This window comes from Nesoenas mayeri (assembly GCF_963082525.1).
Source record: "Nesoenas mayeri genome assembly, chromosome: 3".
In the NCBI taxonomy this organism is placed as follows: Eukaryota; Metazoa; Chordata; class Aves; order Columbiformes; family Columbidae; genus Nesoenas; species Nesoenas mayeri.
Genome location: NC_137544.1, coordinates 15466850 through 15485585, shown reverse-complemented (window position 1 = coordinate 15485585; position 18736 = coordinate 15466850). Strand labels below are relative to the sequence as shown.

General features: G+C 39.5%; 1 protein-coding gene across 1 annotated transcript in view; it reads right to left on the bottom strand.

Moving 5' to 3' along the window:
* The window catches only part of ROCK2 (Rho associated coiled-coil containing protein kinase 2), a 101451-nt gene that overhangs the window by 45432 nt on the left and 37283 nt on the right, over positions 1-18736 (bottom strand). Inside the window, exons 2-3 of the mRNA XM_080341686.1 lie at positions 12897-12978; positions 3285-3385 (exon numbers count right to left, since the gene is read on the bottom strand). Coding sequence (XP_080197812.1) covers positions 3285-3385; positions 12897-12978 — 183 coding nt within the window. The remainder of the gene's footprint in view (positions 1-3284; positions 3386-12896; positions 12979-18736) is intronic.

Genomic DNA, 18736 nt, shown 5'->3' with positions numbered 1-18736 from the left:
CTCACAATGTGCTTTCATAAATTACTGCTTCTGCATAACCACAAGTAACATATTAAGCACCATAATTCAATTTTTCTGTCTGCCCTAGACACCAGTTGCTTCTATTCACAGCACTGTGTAAGAGAAGCAGCAATCTGGCAGCTGGCAATTATTTTCTTAGCTTACCCCATCAGACCCAGTAAAGCCAGAGGCCAGAGCTCAAGAGTAGAGTTTAATACTTCTGGAGTTATAGGAAATTGTTTTTCCACCAAAGTCAGAAGCTCAAACCATAGTCATCTGATCTCTCTTTACTGGACTGAATTTTTGAATTTTTTTTTGGGGGAGGGGGTAAAAGCAAGGCTTTTTAAAAAAAACCTAGGCGTAAGATACAGCAATAGAGAAAGTGTTTTCTTTCTTGCCAGAACCCAAAAAGCCGATCTCTGCGCACCACTTCTTTCACAAGAAAGTGCTGTACTGGAGCAGAAAGCTTTTGGGAAACAAAATTAAATGAAGGAGATTGTAGCTAATTTATGTGGTATGTTAACATACTCATTTTTTGGCTTGTTATATTTAACTGTTACAAATATTTAACAAATATTTGTGCTATAAATATTTACAAACAATGGCTCACACTGATAACATGACATTCATGAATTTAACTCATGTACTTAATCATGTTTTATTTATGGTTCTTTCTGCGCTGAGCCTCTACTGAAGCAAATTTCTATTTTGATCACAGAACGTGTTGCAAAATACCCCGATTACTGCAAATCCATCATCTGCAACTATGGTGTTAACATTCTGAACAGAGTAGAAATAGATATAGCTTAGCTCAGGAGTTTAAACTTGTATCATACCTTGTGAGGCAAAAAATCTAGGTATGCATGCCCTCATCACCAGCTAATATTAGTTCAAATGCACAGCTGTATTTATTAACATACTGCTTTTTGTCTGTAAGACTACATAACACCATGATTTCTACTTGTATTTTTATATTCCAGAAAAAGAGTGTTCTTTCAAATTGGCACAAAACGAACACAGAAGTTCCCTTCCAGTACCAAGCATTCTTAGAGGTATTTTTAATCTGGGGGGCTTGAAGGGCTTATTTAAAGAATCCAAACCCCCCTAAACAACAAAAACCCAAACATTATTATATGACCAAGTTACTATGCATTTTACTGTTTTGCTATAATGATGAGGCAAATGACAAGTAAAGTTTGTCTTTGAACTACCAAACTGCAAAATGTACACTGTGAAAAATCATCTCTATTTTAGAATTTAAATTGTGCACAACACAGTAAATTAAGGAAAACAAGTTTCCATTCTAAGTCAGAACAAACTGAAAACTTACATTTAAAATGAAACGTTAAAAAGCAAATGAAAATCATTTAGAAAAAACCCTTACATTCAGAGAAATACACATATGAAAACAATGTATTTTGATTTCTGAAGCACATCAGAAATACAATTCTATTTGATGTTTCCACAGCAAATATATCAGTGTGACATCCAAAAGATGGACATGACCTCTGTTATTGGGATCTTCTATTTTTCATCTTCCCCCCTGCAACAAATGGACGAGGAACTCTGCTCCTTACAACTTGATTCTTCACTGACTTCCCATACAAGTGCATGAAAAAAAGAGCATCCCTATTAGCTACAACAGGTGAATATATATAATGACAAAAATGTCTCATAGAAGACTTCAAAATAAACCACTTGACATGACTGCCAGTGAAAAGACAAAGAATAGACCGTCTTCTCATGAAGATCCCTGCAGCAGCCCCTTCTCAAATAAGTAAGGTTCTGCTGAAGGTTTTGCATTTGTTTTTATGTCTTGCCAACAAGGATACAAAAGCATTTGCAAGATATCTATTTATTCTTTAAAGACTTATTGGAAAATGGAGATCTTTGAAAATACTCCTCTCCATAATTTATAAATTCTTCTGGACGAAAATGAAGTGCAAATGACCCAGAAAGAAAAAGGTGAGAGGGAACTACACTGTCATGTTGTCAAATTTGGATGAAGTTGCATTAAAAAATAACCAAAATAAATGAAACAGAAATTCTGATAAAATGTTGTTAACAGCCACATGAATTACATCTAAATCCGCAAATCACCCATGAGCCAAACAAATAGTGTTAGGCTAGTCACAGTTGGTTTCTTTTTCCCCAATTTGAACCAATTTCACTAACATGGAAAATGTAAATATTTTTATAAATGTATTAAAAAAGCATCATCATTATATGTTGTGTATCTCCTATAACCACTTCATGACTAAAATCTTGCCACGTTCCTCAACAATACTCAAGAAAATCTTTGTATTTTCCGAAATTGCTGTACATTACAGAAGACAACACAATTTTCCCAGCTTCCTAGTGCAAAGTTAGCACAGAACAGTACAATGTCAGTTCCATGTCAAAAGGCACAAGCAAAAGGGTAATTTTTGTTACCTTGTGGTAAACAAAATAACAAGCTTCAATTGCTGCAAAACAGTTGTTCCCCTTTCCATTGACTTGCTTCACATCTCTCTTAAAAAAAAAATCTTACACAGACATATATCATGGATCAGCTGATACACACTTATCTGTTAGCTCCTGATAACCTGTCCCTGGTGTTTGTATTCTCAGATTCTATTCGGTGCCTTTCAACGCATCTTATACATATGCTCACATTTTTGTGCTATTTCTTACACAGTATGACTTGGAAATCCAGGAAAAATCAAAATTAAATGAAAAGCAGACTATGCATGATATAGTAAGTTATTTTGGGTATTTTGACTGTCCTTTTTAAAAAATAGAATTTCTCTGCAATATAAATTTGAAAAGTAATCCCATTCTTACATTAGATATTATGAAGGACACAATGTCAAGTGGGCAACGTTAAAAGTGTCTTAAAAAAAAAATCTTACATTAATCATATCAGTTAAATATAAAGCAAGTATATCACAATTACAAGAATAAACCAAAATTTTTTGTTGCACTACTAGATTGCTCTTTCCTATATAAGTTTCAGATATTATTATACAGTGATGCTTACAGCCAAAAAAATTTAGAATTGCCATGAACTACCTTTTCATTTCAATCAAAGGACAGCAAACTGTTTCCCAAGTACTTCTTTTCCAACCCATCACATTTCAAACTCAGATGTACTGTTCACTATGCAAAGAAATGATCTCATGATACAAGAAAAAAAACACTTAGCCTTCAAAAGAATGCATTTTTAGATATAAGGCATGCAAGACTGGGTAAGGTTTTGGCTAGAGCCATGAATCTGTCTAATCATTAAATCATTACATTCTTACCAGCTGCACTTCTCCAAAAGCCCCTCTTCCGATCACCTTAACGACATCATAGTCTTCAGCTTTCATTTGTAAAGCTCGGATTTTTTCCACAATCTTCTCGTCTAAAACAAATCAAATAAAAGTAGTATTATGTTAATGCATGCATTATCACAAGAATTTTCTCATTTTCATTTACAGTCAAAATAAGCTACTTTCATTTAAATATTTAGAGCCTTCTTGGCAATTCTCAAAGTCTGCAGTCACTATTAACAGTCCCTTAACCATTTACCTTCAGATGTTACAACTGAAATGGCTTTTGGACTTTGCCGACTCTCATTTCACACCTCTAATAATCATTCACAAGCTTACAGGAAGACTCTGGTAATGAAGAGAACCAGAGGTGCCTATCTGGAATTTCAAGGCAATTATTCCTTGCCACCCGCTGTGCTGCCAGGACCCGCTGCCACTCCACAGGTAAGGCAGGTGCGAAGTACCTGGCACACACAAAAGCACTGCAGCTGCAACCTGCTCCTGCACACCTGGAGGGGTCAACTGCAGTCAGTCGGCGAGGAATATAACTCAATAACCTTCATGTACAGCTTCAGATCATGCAGGGATATGACTTCAGATCCACTCAATTCATTCCATTTGAAATATTAATTCAAGGTTACTTATGCTTGCGTAACTACTGGCCATCTCAAAGTGCTTTGTACTGTTCACTCCGTGTGTCGTTCTATACTTTTTACAAATAGGTCTATAATGCTCTGTTCAAGTATCTTCTGGTACAATATTCTGGAGATAAGCTCTGTCTTTTCTGTCTTGTTGGCAGTTGTGGGAATTTGTAAGGGAAACCAGTGAAATTCTGACCTCTGACGAATTATAAAACCATGCAAGGTCCTAGACTCTTTAATTTGGTAAATATAGTGTTCCTGGCTAAACACATTTTAAAAATCTATTCTTATTACAAGGACAAAAGATAGTGGGAGCAATCAATGGAATCCATAATAGTGGAGGTAACCTTTCTTAAGTGACAAGCTTTGACATTGGCCCCATACCGGCCTAGAGGAAGAATAAAATTAAGCAGAACAGGTTGGCTGAAGCAAGACCTCTACAGGGAGGAGCATTGTCCAAAAAGCTGTGGAAGATAAACTCAGAGAGCAGCAGATGTGTGTATTGTGAACCCCCTGTTTAGGGTCAAAGACCATGGAATTTGGTCCCAAGAAAAGGAATTAAAGGTGATCTGAATACAGGAAAAAAAAAAAAAAAAAAGGATCAGAGATACAGTTAATTCAGTATGACATTAAAGATGACATCGTCAGCAGGGAGTTAATGATAATGAACATCTAGCAAATAGTTTAACCATTCCTGTGGATTCACAAAGAGCAACCTGGCAAGTTACAAGCAACCCAGGAGATACCTGACCATCAAAAACATTTATTTTGACCCAAGAGAGCACCAAGGCCAATCAGGGAAGCACTCTGATCTGCTACTCAGAAACAAGAATGAACTGACCAGGGATGACAAAGCCTGTGGCAGCCTTGGCTGAAGCAACCATGAGATGGTGGAATTTAATATCCTGAAAGAACTGAGGAAGGAAAATAGCAGACCTTGGATGTCAGGAGAACAGACTACAGCTTGTTCAAGGACCTCAGTGGCAGGATCCCATGGGACACTGCTGTGGAGGGTAGAAGAGTGGGTTGATCTTCAAAGATGATACATATATAGCACAGAATGGTCTGTTCTAGTTAGCTAGAAATGGAGCAGGCATGGCAGAGAGCCAGTTTGGCTGAATGGACAACCTCGGCCCCAACTCAAGCACAAAAAACAAAGGTTTGGATCATAGAGGCAGGGATGGACTACCCAGCAGGAATTGCCCAAGCGCACAAGGATGGAATTGGGAAAGCCAAGCTCAGCTGGAACTGAAACTAGCCAGGACTACGAAGGGAAACAAGAGCCTTGATAAATGCACTGGCAATAAAAGAAATAATGAGACAAACATGGGCCCACTGCTCTCAGTGAGGTAGGGGATTTAGTGCCAAATGAGATGGAGAAGATAAAAGCACTCGATGCTTTTTTTGCTTCAGACTTCACTGGCAAGCTCTGCTCACAGGCCTCCCAGCTCCACACGGCTAACAGGAGAGTGTGGGGCAGTCAGGTGTCACAGTAGGAATTCAGAGTTAAGGACCAATAAAGCAAACTTGACATACACAAGCCATGAGATGACACAGGATGCATCTGAGCATGCTGAAGGAGCCTGTTAACACCATTACCAGGATGTTCTCTATCACCTTTGAAAGGTCATGGCAACTTGATGAGCCTCCTGATGACAGATAAGGGGCAAATGTCATGTCCGGGTTCTAGAAGGACAACAAGGAGGGTCCAAAAAGCTACAGTCTGGAAAAGAAGCCTAACCTCACTGCCCACAATGACCACAGAACAAATCTTTCTGGAATGTACTTCCAAGTACCTGATGGACAAGAAAGAATGGGAACAGCCAGAATGCATCTAAAAAAGACAAACTGTTTCATTAACCTGATTGTCTTCCATGAGGAAGCATCTGTCTTGGTGGACAAAGCAACAGCAGTAGATACTTCTTCTCCTTGACTGTAGTATGACTTTCAACACAGCATCTCAAAGTATCTTTGTAGTCAAACCAGGACAACATGCATTGCACACAGAAACTACAAGATGGGTGGAAAACTTGCTGGCCAATGATTCAAAGTTCATACACTGGAGGGCAGGGCTGCTCCTAAGAGGGACCCAAGCAGGATGGGTAAATGAGGTGACAGGAACCACAGATGTTCAAAGGCAAATGCAGAGTCCTGCACCTGGGGTGGAAGGACACCACACTACAGCGCAGGATGATGCTCACCAGTTGGAAGGCACCTTGACAAAGAAGACCTGAGAGCCCTGATGGACAACAAGATGAATGAAGAGAACAAGCAGCAAGCCTTTGCACCGACTGCGTAGAGGGCTGCATTGGCAAATGCAGTCAGTAGGTTGAGGGAAGTGATTTCTCCCCTCTGCCACTTGTGAGACCACAGCTGGAATGCTAAGTCTAGTGCTGGGCTCCTCAGTGCAAGGACAATATCAAAACATGCCCTAGCTTAATGAAAGGCCACTAAGATGCTTAGAGGGTGCAACCACATGATGCTCATCGGGAAAGTGAGGGAACTGGGATTTTTCAGCTTAAAATAATAGAATAGTTTGGGTTGGAAGGGACCTTCAAAGGTTGTCTAGTCCAACCCCCACTGCAATGAGCAGGGACATCTTCAACCAGATCAGGTTGCTCAGAGCCCTGTCCACTTTGGCCTTGGATGTCTCCAGGGATGGGGTATCGACCACCTCTCTGGGCAACCTGGGCCAGTGTTTCACCATCATTGTAAAAAACGTCTTCCTCATGTCCAGCCGGAATCTCCCCTTTTTTAGTTTCAAACCATCACCCCTTGTCCTGTCATAATAAGCCTTGCTAAAAAGTCTGTCCCCAGATGTTGCATCTCACAAGAGAGCGGAATCAATTGTTTCTGAGATGTTTCAAATGTTTTCAGATGTGCGAGATGAGATAGCAAGGACATAAACATGTTGAGAGAGCGGGATGTAGTTTTACATAGCTCCATTACTGGACAGAAACTCACAGGAATAACTGTTCAAAATACAACACAGAAATCACAAACAATTTTAATACAGCTCCAGTGAAACTGTTTAGGCATTGGACACTGCAGTTAAGCAGTGAAAAACCCAACAATATAGGAAGTAAGCAAATGAGATACCACCTGAGGAAGTAACTGTTTTATCACCCCTGTGAAACACTGAGGATGAAGAAATCCTACTTGCTCTACTAAAAGATTTAATAATCTTAGTTAAAAACAATAGTACCATCTAGGGATGCAGGTATTGTGGAGGTATCAGTTATACATATGGATTGCCTATTTTGTTATAAAATGTAACAGATATGGAATAGATAACCAAAACATGGAACTAACATGAAACAAAAAACAGGCCGCAACAAGGCAAGCTCAGAGAAACCCTGAAGCAACGTCGTAACTGCAACATGCTGGATCATATGATTTAGGTCATGTATCACATAACATGCTCTAATTCAAGGTACAAGAGTCCTTTCAAACACTATCCTTTTACTAGAGGAGTGAATTTTCAGAAGATTTCAAACAAATGAGTTTGAACATTTGTGGTATCTATATGCACTGGTACCACAGATTGTATAATATCTTACAGCCTTGCAAATTTGCAACAGCACAAAGCTCCACAAAAGAAAAATGTCAGGTTTAAAGAAAGACTTTAGAGGGACTTCCCAGCCCCAGAATATACTGGAATCTTATAAAAATATTGTGACATTTGAGCAAAGGTCCTAAAATATGAGAATGTCATCACATATGGCTCCGGTTTCTTCTCAACACAGGAAGGACCAGGAATGCTGGATAGCGGGAGTGTTTAAAGACAGCTTTTGATTTACTACTTGAAAATGGCACCATAACCTTTAAACAAATGAAGCTTCAACGTTCTGAAAGGGCAGAGTGTGTGGATCAGTCACTGGCAGCTGGCAGCAAGAATGTGGCTGAAGGTTACAAGTGCTTGTGAAAATTGAACAAATACCTTACTAGAAGAGTAAGGGGGAATAGGGAAGAGGTGAAAACAAAGCTTTCCTGCTCTTTAAGAAAAAAAAAGTGTTTATATCCAGGTTATTTTCCTAGAAGTCAAAAGGAACATGTATCAGGCAGTTCTGGAGTGTGTAGATATGAGAAATAAAAATGTAAAAGTGCAGTTTTATCCCCACAGACCAGATGCAGTCAGTCAATGGAGCACATTAAGTCAAAAGTTGCTGCCCTAGGCAAAAGTCTGGCCAGAAGTTAAACTGAAGTTCAGCCAGGAAGTGCTGCAATCCCACATCCACCCAAAAACAAACAAAAAGCACAACAGAAAGACTGAAGTAATCAGGGGTGCATACTAACACCTGGTCAGAGGTATGCAAGGAATAAGAAGCTGCTGGACATGTTGCAGAAGCAGCAGAAACTAGCAGGCATAGCTTCAGACAGAGGGGTGTTTCCCCCTCCAGAGAAAAGAAATAGGGACAGAAGTATTTTGTCTTGTATAATTAAAGGAGCTGAACATAGAGAAAGAGAAAGCGGCAGTTCTCTGACTTGCAGAGGACAGCATCCTGGATTTAATGAAAGCAAGCCTGATGGCAGAACTGAATTGCATTGTATCTACCAAGTACCCAAATGGAAAAGTGGTTAATAACACTGACATATAACTTGTTTATACACCTAAGACATTCTATCTTAAACACTGTGGCTCTAATTCATGCTCTGCTTGGGAAACCTTGCTTATTTGATACCTCTCCCCTCCCTTCTCTTACCAGAACATCGTTAAGAATGGAACCAGAGCCCAACCTGCCAAGGTGACTGCAAAGACCTTGCAAAGAGTGGCCTTAAAGCAGCCAAGAGAAAACCAGAGGGGCAATTACCTCATTAACTCAAAGTAAGATATACATTGCACTACATTTCTAAGATTCTTCTTGGAATCTGACATTTCATCTGTGTCACTGACAGGAAGCATGGAGCACAGAGAATCACAATCACAATAGGAATGAACACCACACCAGGCAACGCGTTTCTCTTGGTAACTGCATGGCTGGCAAATGATTCAGCAACTTCAAGAGGTATAACAAAATGTAAGGAAGGAACAAAAACTGTTACTTTTGCAAGATGTTAATCTTAACAGATGCATCTAAGAAAGTACTGTCTGCTTGGAGAGCAAAAGCAACTTTCCAGGAGGTTTATTCAGGGGGTTAGCAAAGCTGCCACACGAGTGACACACCTGTTCTACAAGTTCCTTCTACTCTCAATACGTCCACTGCCATTGCACTCCAGAAGTCTGCCAACCTCCAAAACATCAGCAAATAATTTTAACACCAGAAGTTTCCAATTTTTGAGTGATGCTGGATAACACATAGGAAGTCACTGGTCCATTTAGGTAGTCAAGGCTTCTGGATTGTACCAGGCCTGCTGAAGGCACCACTCCTTGTGCTGCTCCTTGGAATTCCTCAAAATCCATTCTTCGTGCCCTTCTATTCCTGATGACAACATTACACATGACTGAATATTTTTAACTGTTGCTTAAAATGACTGCTTAATTATTAAACTTTATTCTCCCAGAAGTTTAAGTAGTTAAGAGGTTATGTAGTACCTGCATGGGAGACCGAAAAAAGCACAAGCCACTAAGACATGATTGAACACTTGGCAAATTTCAGATGACAGAAAAAGTGACTTGGAAGAATTGATTCAACCTGTTGTCATAGCCATTAAAAAAAGAGGACCAATAAAGATTTGTTACACCAAGCCCATGCCGGAAAGATCGAGCTTCTTTTCTAAAATAAGCAAGTGAGTTTTTGCTCTCAGAGGACTAGGAGATTCCTCTCATTGTTTTGGGAATTAGATGTTACGTTATGCTTTCCTGTCCCATGAACACTCCAGAAAAGCAGCAATTTAACCAAACTCCTAAGAATTGATTAAAGCAATATAGAAGGCTGAAAAGGAATAGTTATACTTTTATATGGGATCCTTATGTGCCTCTTATGATAAATACATGCTCTGCTTTGGTTCAGTGCTGTAGAGAAAGAGGTAAGAAATGAAAATAGTAAGGGGAAGCAGGCAATGAAAACGTTTCCTGCATATTAAACGTGCAAAGAGGTTGATTCTGCAAAGTGGCCACAGAAACAGGATATATGACACTCCTATAGTACAGGCAATTAATAAAGTGTAGCTTTGTGAAATGAGTTAAAACATTCGAGTTTCAGCTTGAAACTATGAGTTCAGCTGAATATCAATTAAGGTCTCAGCTGAGATGCAAACTATTTCATTTTTAAATTAAAATAAGCTATTAATAAAACATTGACCTGATTAGTAATGGCTTGCAGTAGGTCTGACGTAAGGTGTATTCAAACCTTTGGGAATACGGTAGAAAAAATAATTCCCTTCTCAAAGTGTTATTGTGGAAGAATTAAGTGATTAAATTGAGTGAAAGCACAATGATTATTGCAGTGTTCTCCACAATTTTTGAAGATTTGTGTAATATGGATTAAAAAAACCGTCAGCACCGACCCCGCCTCAGCAGCTTCACCTGGCACCACAGTGTCACTTGCATGGCAGCCTCGTCACCTCCCTGCGCTGCCTCAGGAGCCTGGAGGGGGGACACAGGCTCCAGGACCCCGCACACACTGCTTGTCAGAGTCTGTCACAACCTTTTGACAATAATTCTCATCCAGACATTTGCTATAGCTCTTCAGATGCTGAGAAAATCAGAAGAGACAAGAACTCACAGTTCCCTAACCTAAGAGAGCAGCAACTTACTGTTCCATAAATCCTTACATTAGTTGCCAAGTCTTTCTCCAAATCCATGCTAACGAGCACCTGTACACTCTTCATTTCCACTGATACTTGCTACCCCCAGAACAGTTTCCAAAACAACAAGAGATAAAGCTTCAGCAACTTTAAATCACATAAAATGGCAATGCCAATAAGAACCCAACTGCCCTCCTGTTTTTTCCTGCACCCGAGCAGCTCCCTTTGTGCTGGCACAAATAACAGTGAAGCAAACTAACCACCCCACTCCTTGCATTCATTCTGCTCAGTTCCTCAACCAGGTTTACAAGAAACCACAACAACACTTGTGTCAGAAAGGACTTTGAAACAAATCGCTGTGGCAGGACTGATTCTTTCAGTTGCAATGCCAAAACAGTACCAGCTTCAGGTGTTTACAAAATTCTCATTTCAAAAATATATACTAAAAAGACGTAAATTACAGAAGATATGCCATGCTATTTTTCATTCTCTCCAGGCAGTACAGAAACAGGAGAGAAGTTACATGGGTGACTCTCAAAAGAGATGAACAGCCACATTATATGTGAACCAAAATAGTCAGCTCTTACTTGCTTTTTTAAAGTTCAACAGGTAAGGATGAAGTGCACCCCTGAAAACTCTTCATTAACTACTGTGGATTTTTTTTGTAACCCATCTAAGAACTTTCTTTAGCTAGTAGCTATTTCAACTGCAAAATGTCAGCTGATTGTTAAGAAAAGGCAGTAATAAAATTGTATATAAATATATAAATTGTATATAATATATAAATATACCAAAGTAAATTTTGGTTTTCTGTCACTGCTGGTAGCTTGCAGGCCACATCAGATGCTTAATAATATTTAGTACAATAATGGGAGGGAACCTAGAGTAGGAGAAGAAGCAAAAGCCTTCTAAAAAGGGAAGACAGACAGCAAGAATGTTCACGGACTGCAGGAAAAAAAAATAATCAAAACACCCAAACGTGTTCCCAAGGTTAAATTGTTTTCTCATAGTTGCTATTTTTAATAGCCAGATAACAGAAGATACTGGTCTTCTGATTAGAAAAAGGTTTCTAATTTTGTCCTACTGCAAAAGTAGTATTGTAATGTAAAGGCAAATTTGAGCAACTCATAAAGGTTACTGTCATTTATATAATTTTCATATTTGCCATAGACTGGGCTTTTCCCTCTCATCACATTTAAAATGCACAGTTGCAGGTAACAACATTACTTAAAATGCTGTTCCTGACCCTTTCTTTCATAAATATCTGCTTTAATTCCTTAGTACTTAAACTGAGAAAAATCCCGAGGTATGCCTCTCCTTCCTAATCTGCTGTTTCTTACTTATTCTGTTTTCAGTGACCTCTCCAAATGAGACTTTACCGGCAACTGTAAAGGCCCATGTCCAGCTACAGAGCTCTGCTAAACCTCACGGGGAAGCACTGAATTCCAAACATAAGAACTCAGCACAAACGACTATACCAGCCACCATTTAACTGAGGAACATGAGTGGGTATTAAAAGGAGTCCAGTGAAATGGAGGGAAGACACACATAGCTCTTATCAGTAAAGAATCAAAAGAGGATTTGGGTATTTTTAAAAAATATGTATCTCAAAGTCAGTTCACTACAACACACAGTTCCAAGAAGGCTTACTCTCTAAAACTTACATGTTAAAGCAAATAATCCATTATTTTTAGAAGAAAAAAAAAAATAGTTTATATACATGGACAGAAAACACTTGAAAAGACAAAATACAGCTACTCTGATGCAAGAGACTTCCATTTTCACACACTCAATACACTCCCAGATTCTGCATACAATTAATGTGGTGGGAATCACAAACATTTACACAAAGGTTCAAAAATGTTCTAAAAAGTCTAAAAGTCAACAGATGACTTCTCTGTTAGATTAAGTAAGACTGTATATACAATGATCCATTTTTGAGTAATTAATTCATAAAGAATAATAACTGGTATGTGCTTTGCAAATTATGCCACTGCACTCATTTAAGATAAAAAACAACATAAAAGGATTTTTCCAACTGTAGTTGGAAAAATTACAACCTAGAGTTAGTATTTTCCAATATATTTTCAGCAATACAATGACTCCCCAAAATGAAACTCCTCTGTACCAAATGGTCCTCCAAAGCCTTCTGAATATAGAAGCTCAGTTATAAAAAAATCAGTAAAATGAAAACCAGTAATGCATTTCTGACCACTCAGCGCCCTATGACTGAGATCACAACAATGCCATTGTTTAAGGGCCACTGGCAACTTACATCTGTTTAAGAAATTATCGATGTTCTTGTTCTTTCTCAGCGCTGGATAATCCAGATCAAGGACCAAAGAATTCAAGCCATCCTGAAAAGAAATAAAAATAAGTTAATTGAGTTCTAACATTATAATTAACAACTTTCTTAAAAGTACTACACTGAGACTGATTACATATTATTCAACTCACGCATTACATTCCTAGTAAGCAAACCAAACAAACTCTCAAGTATGTTTATAAAGCAGTCACTGTGAAGGAGCTAACACACACCACTGGCTCCAAGTTGGTCTATAAACAGTACAGATACATTACCACTGATTAGTGGGACTGGGACTTAAACTGCAATAGTAGTTTTAGTCTTAACCAGTAAGTAATCTTACTCATTAAACACTGATTTGAGATACTTATTTCAGTCAATCTGATTTACTTCTTTCCATTATATTTTTCCTGCATAGCCAAAAGCTTTGTTCGTATTATCCATATTATTGCTTAGATCACAGTCTCTCTACCTTCTCATTCTGGGTATTCAAACAAAAGCTAAACGTTTTTCTTCCTGGAAGCAAGACATGATCTAAAATGAAGAAGACAATTCACAACATAATTCAAGCTCACAAGACTGGATTACTTTTTTTAAGTGACTCAACAGAAGACAAGCCAGAACTCCACATGCTGTTCTGCTACCAATTATCGATGCGTCCATAGAAAACAACTGAGACCGCTTCAAATGGCAAGAGATGAGATCACCAAAATCTAAACTAAAAGTAGTTACAAGACCTAACTCAATTCTACCTTTCAGCAACCTAGAAAAACTTAAAAAAACCCCACTCTTCAAAACATGAATCCCTTTCCAGTTACACAAGGACAAATAAAAATTAGTTTCAGATACTAAGAAGATCCAGAGATTCCATTCACAGAATCACACTCAGCATCTTCAGTGTCCTGCCTGAACCGGCAGCTTTATTAATTGTTCTAGAAATAAAAGCCTGAAATGGTTTCTTCTTGACAGGGCATCAAAGAGATTTAAGTCAGAGACCACATCACTTTTATTAATAGGCAGCCAACAGAACTAAACAGCTTTTCAGTCTTCTTAATAACTTCAGTTATAGCTAACAACCTGCTGACTTGATTTTTTTTTTCTTAATATATCTGGGAAGAGATCATCAGTTGCAAATATCACTAAAATTATTATACTCATTCTAATAACATATGTACCTGGACAGAGCTAAAGGCAAAGTCCAAGATTATTTTGAATGCCAGACTGTCCTAAATACATACATACACAAAGAAGTCTTTCTCGTCTGTGGAGATATTGCTTTTCACCACAAAAACCATTAATGATTAAGTACATTTTCAAAATTAAGATACTCAACTGCCTTTTTTTTTTTAACCTCCTAACAAATTAAATTGTCTTGGGAAGCACGACAGACAAGCTGACAAAGTATGGGTTAGATAAATGAAGTGGATTAAAAACTGGCTGAAAGCCTAGGCCCAGAAGACTGCGATCTCTACCCCAAGAAAGGTAAGGATGTACTGGACGGAGTCCAGCCAAGAGCCATGAAGATTAAAGCACTGGAGTATTTCTCCTAAGAGGAGAGAGAGGCTCAGTGAGCTGGGACTCTTCAGCCTGGAGAAGACTCAGGGCAGGGGATCTCATCAATGTGTATAAGTACCCATAAATATATGGGTCCAGATGGGATGCATTCGCGGGTGCTGAGGGAGCTGGCTGAAGTCATTGCTGGACCGCTCTCCATCATCTTTGCCAAGTCTTGGGGTATGGGAGAGGTGCCCAAGGACTGGAGGAAAGCAAATCTCACTCCAATCTTCAAAAAGGGCAAGAAGGAGGACCTGGGTAATTATAGACCAGTCAGCCTCACCTCTGTCCCTGGGAAAGTAATGGAACAGCTTATCCTTGGTGCCATCTCAAGGCATATCAAGGATAAGAGGGTTATTAGGGGCAGTCAGCATGGCTTTACCAAGGGTAGGTCATGCTTGACCAACCTCATAGCCTTTTATGAGAATGTAACAAGGTGGATGGATGATGGCAGAGCGGTGGATGTGGTCTACCTTGACTTCAGTAAAGCCTTTGACACAGTCTCCCGCAGCATCCTAGTTGCTAAGTTGAGGAGGTGTGGTCTAGACAATAGAGTAGTAAGATGGGTTACAAACTGGCTTAAGGAGAGAAGCCAGAGAGTGATAGTCAGTGGTGCGGAGTCTAGTTGGAGGCCAGTATCTAGTGGAGTGCCTCAGGGGTCAGTACTGGGGCCAGTATTATTCAATATATTCATTAACGATTTAGACGAGGGAATAGAGTGTACTATCAGCAAGTTTGCTGATGACACTAAGCTGGGAGGAGTGGCTGACACGCCAGAAGGCTGTGCTGCCATCCAGCGAGACCTGGACAGGCTGGAGAGTTGGGCGGGGAATAACCTGATGAAATTTAACAAGGGAAAGTGTAGAGTCCTGCATCTGGGCAGGAACAACCCCAGGTTCCAGTATCGGTTGGGAAATTACATATTAGAGAGCAGTGTAGGGGAAAGGGACCTGGGGATCCTGGTAGACAACAGGATGACCATGAGCCAGCACTGTGCCCTTGTGGCCAGGAAGGACGATGGCATCCTGGGGTGTATTACAAGGGGGGTAGTTAGTACATCAAGAGAGGTCCTCGTTCCCCTCTACTCCGCCCTGGTGAGACCACATCTGGAATACTATGTCCAGTTCTGCGCCCCTCAGTTCCAGAAGGACAGGGAACTGCTGGAGAGGGTCCAGCGTAGGGCAACGAAGATGATTAAGGGAGTGGAGCACCTCCCTTATGAAGAAAGGCTGAGGGAGCTGGGTCTCTTTAGTTTGGAGGAGACTGAGGGGTGACCTTATTAATGTTTATAAATATATAAAGGGTGAGTGCCATGAGGATGGAGCCAGGCTCTTCTCAGTGGCAAACAATGATAGGACAAGGGGTAATGGGATCAAGCTGGAACACAAGACGTTCCACTTAAGTTTGAGAAGAAACTTCTTCTCAGTGAGGGTGACAGACACTGGAACAGGCTGCCCAGGGAGGTTGTGGAGTCTCCTACTCTGGAGACATTCAAAACCCGCCTGGACATGTTCCTGTGCCACCTCACCTAGGCGTTCCTGCTCCAGCAGGCGGATTGGACTAGATGATCTTTTGAGGTCCCTTCCAATCCCAAACATACTGTGATACCTGATGGGAATGAATGAAAAAAGGGTAGTGCTTGCTGACAGGGCAAGAGACAACAGGCACAAGGTAAAACACATTAAGTTCCACCTGAACACAAGAAAACACTTTTCTCCTGTGAGGGTGGCCAAACACTGGCACCAGCTGCCCAGAGATGCTGACGAGTCTCCATCAGTGGAGATACTCAAATCCTGACTGGACATGGTCCCAGGAAACCTACTCCAGCTGATCCTGCATTGAGCAGGGGGGTTGGATTAGGTGATCTCAAGAGGTCCTTGCCAACCTCCACCAATCTGTGATGTAACACCTAAAGTATTTCCACCACCAGACAAAGTGGCATTTTACTCTTGAATCTATGTAACACAAACTGTGTGGCAAAGGTCTTACATATCACATTTCAGAACTTCCTTACAAAAAGAAACATGAAACAGTGTTAATAAGTAAAAAGGGAAGTAAATGAAGAAGACACAGTATCAATCGTTAGTTACTTTTAAACCACCATTTATAGGCATGATTTCAGTCTTGACCACAAGTGTCCCCACAAGACCCATTACAGATAATGGAGTGATGCGCTAAGACATCGCACTCACCTTTCAGAACTTAGCACCTATTCTTAAATATGATGACATTCTTACAAAACATGCAATAAAATTAAACCAAAGTAACCAAGTTGTTAAATACTTGTGGATTAATCACTGCATGGGTTGCAGAGGAACTGCCCAATGACCTGGACAAATCCAACGGAAAGTACTCTGACTTGAGGTGATTTCCTGCAAAATAACATAATAGAATCTATAATACCAAACCCTTTATCTAGCAAACACTGCCTTCCAAAAAAGGATATCTCACATTCTGTAACACAATGTATCAGCAGAAATATGGATCTTCACCTTTTCACGTGTAGAAAAGGACCGTATGGAATGTCCTGATGGAGAACCGCTGGGTCATGTTTTATAATTTCACCCAGTGCAATGAAGTCTCAATTCCAATTGCCTGGTAATCTACACACAACACCTAACTCCAACATCGAACAGAACCTGAAGCTATAGTAATGTTAATATATTTGCAATATAACTGCATTAACATTTGACTGTAGTTCACAGTATCTATTTACAGTATCAAGAGTCTTTCTTACTCTTTAGAATCCCTTAATGCAATTAGAGTTTCACAATTGGTCCTGAGCATGGTTTTTTTTTTTTCCAATTAACAACAGTTCTCATTTTTACTGTCCAGATTCAAAAATAAAAACTACTTCTCTAGAGCTGAGCACCTTCTTACTCAATCTTTCTTCACAGTCTAACACCTTATTTATCACTCCTTTCACATTTTTCTTTTACTGCTGGTCAAATGATAATTTAATGATCACTAACAATTGGGCAGACATTTTAAGGCAGGTGTAAAAGCACTCTGTGACAACACAAATCAATGAGGCATATTTGTGTTCTTATTTTGGGGTGAGGGGGAAAGAGAGGCAAGGTCACCTGATATTTTAATGTTTTTCATGCATTTTAGAGGTTGAGCAAGTAACACATTTACAGTGTGCACTACTTATATTTTACGCACAAAGTCAGGGAAAAGAATAAAGTTATCAACCCCAACAGTCCAACAGTGAAGGTGGATTACAAGATCCAAACAACCATAATTTCCAATATAAACTGAGCTGTATATTATTATTTCAGATGTCACTCTTTTTTTCCCCATGTCATTCTGATTCCACGGCCACTTTTGGGGCTATAAAACCTGAGATTCATATTTACAGCACCTTTTTAATTAGCTCTTTCTGTCTCCTTTTCATGGACTTCTGGTAACAATTTTCACAAGTAGCTATGAATGAACAGAAATCTGAGACAAGCAGAACTGCCTATTCTTAACTATGTGGAAGTGTCCTAACTCTTGAGGACAGTAAGTTGCAGTTGGTAGTATCAGCATCACAAGCAAGAGAAAGTGTTGTTTTGGGTTGGTTTTTTTTTTTTTATCCCTGTGAACAAAACTTACTATCAAATTCTTAAAGACAAGATTTTAAGCTCTTGAATGTAATTTTTAGGTAAGGGATTTTCAACTTCATATCAACATGTAGTTTATGAAAGACTTGTCTTGCACATTAGGATTTTGTCAAAAGGTGTTTCCTTAAAGCTTTGCTTTTTTATTAAAAGGCCTAGTTTACATTACTTAACATTAAAATTGTACTCCAATTAAGAAGCTGGGTCAAAACATTACACAGTAAAACAGACTGTTCAAGCTGAAGAGAAGTAATCCAGGAAATGACATCTCCTCTGTCTAGGCCTCACAGATAAGTCACTTCAACCAGGAAATATGTTATTAAAGTGATTTCACTGTTCGCTTCCTCCTTCTGCCATTACAAAAGGCTCAGAAGTGAACAGGCCAAAAATAGCAGCTTCCAAACAAAAGCACTGTTGGCAAAGACAGCTCCGGCCCAATCAAAAGCCTTTTGCTCCCAGCAAACATGCTAAAGCATTCTCCACAGATTGTTCTCCAAGAGAAAAGTCCAAACTAGGTATTTTTGCAACACTCTCCTACTGGTGTAGAGTTCCTGGCCATCTTGGCAGCAGCGACCACCTCTGGGGACAACACATGGCCTGGCTGCTCCAGCAAGCAGCTTGGACTCTTACAGACCTGAATGAACCAAAGGAAAA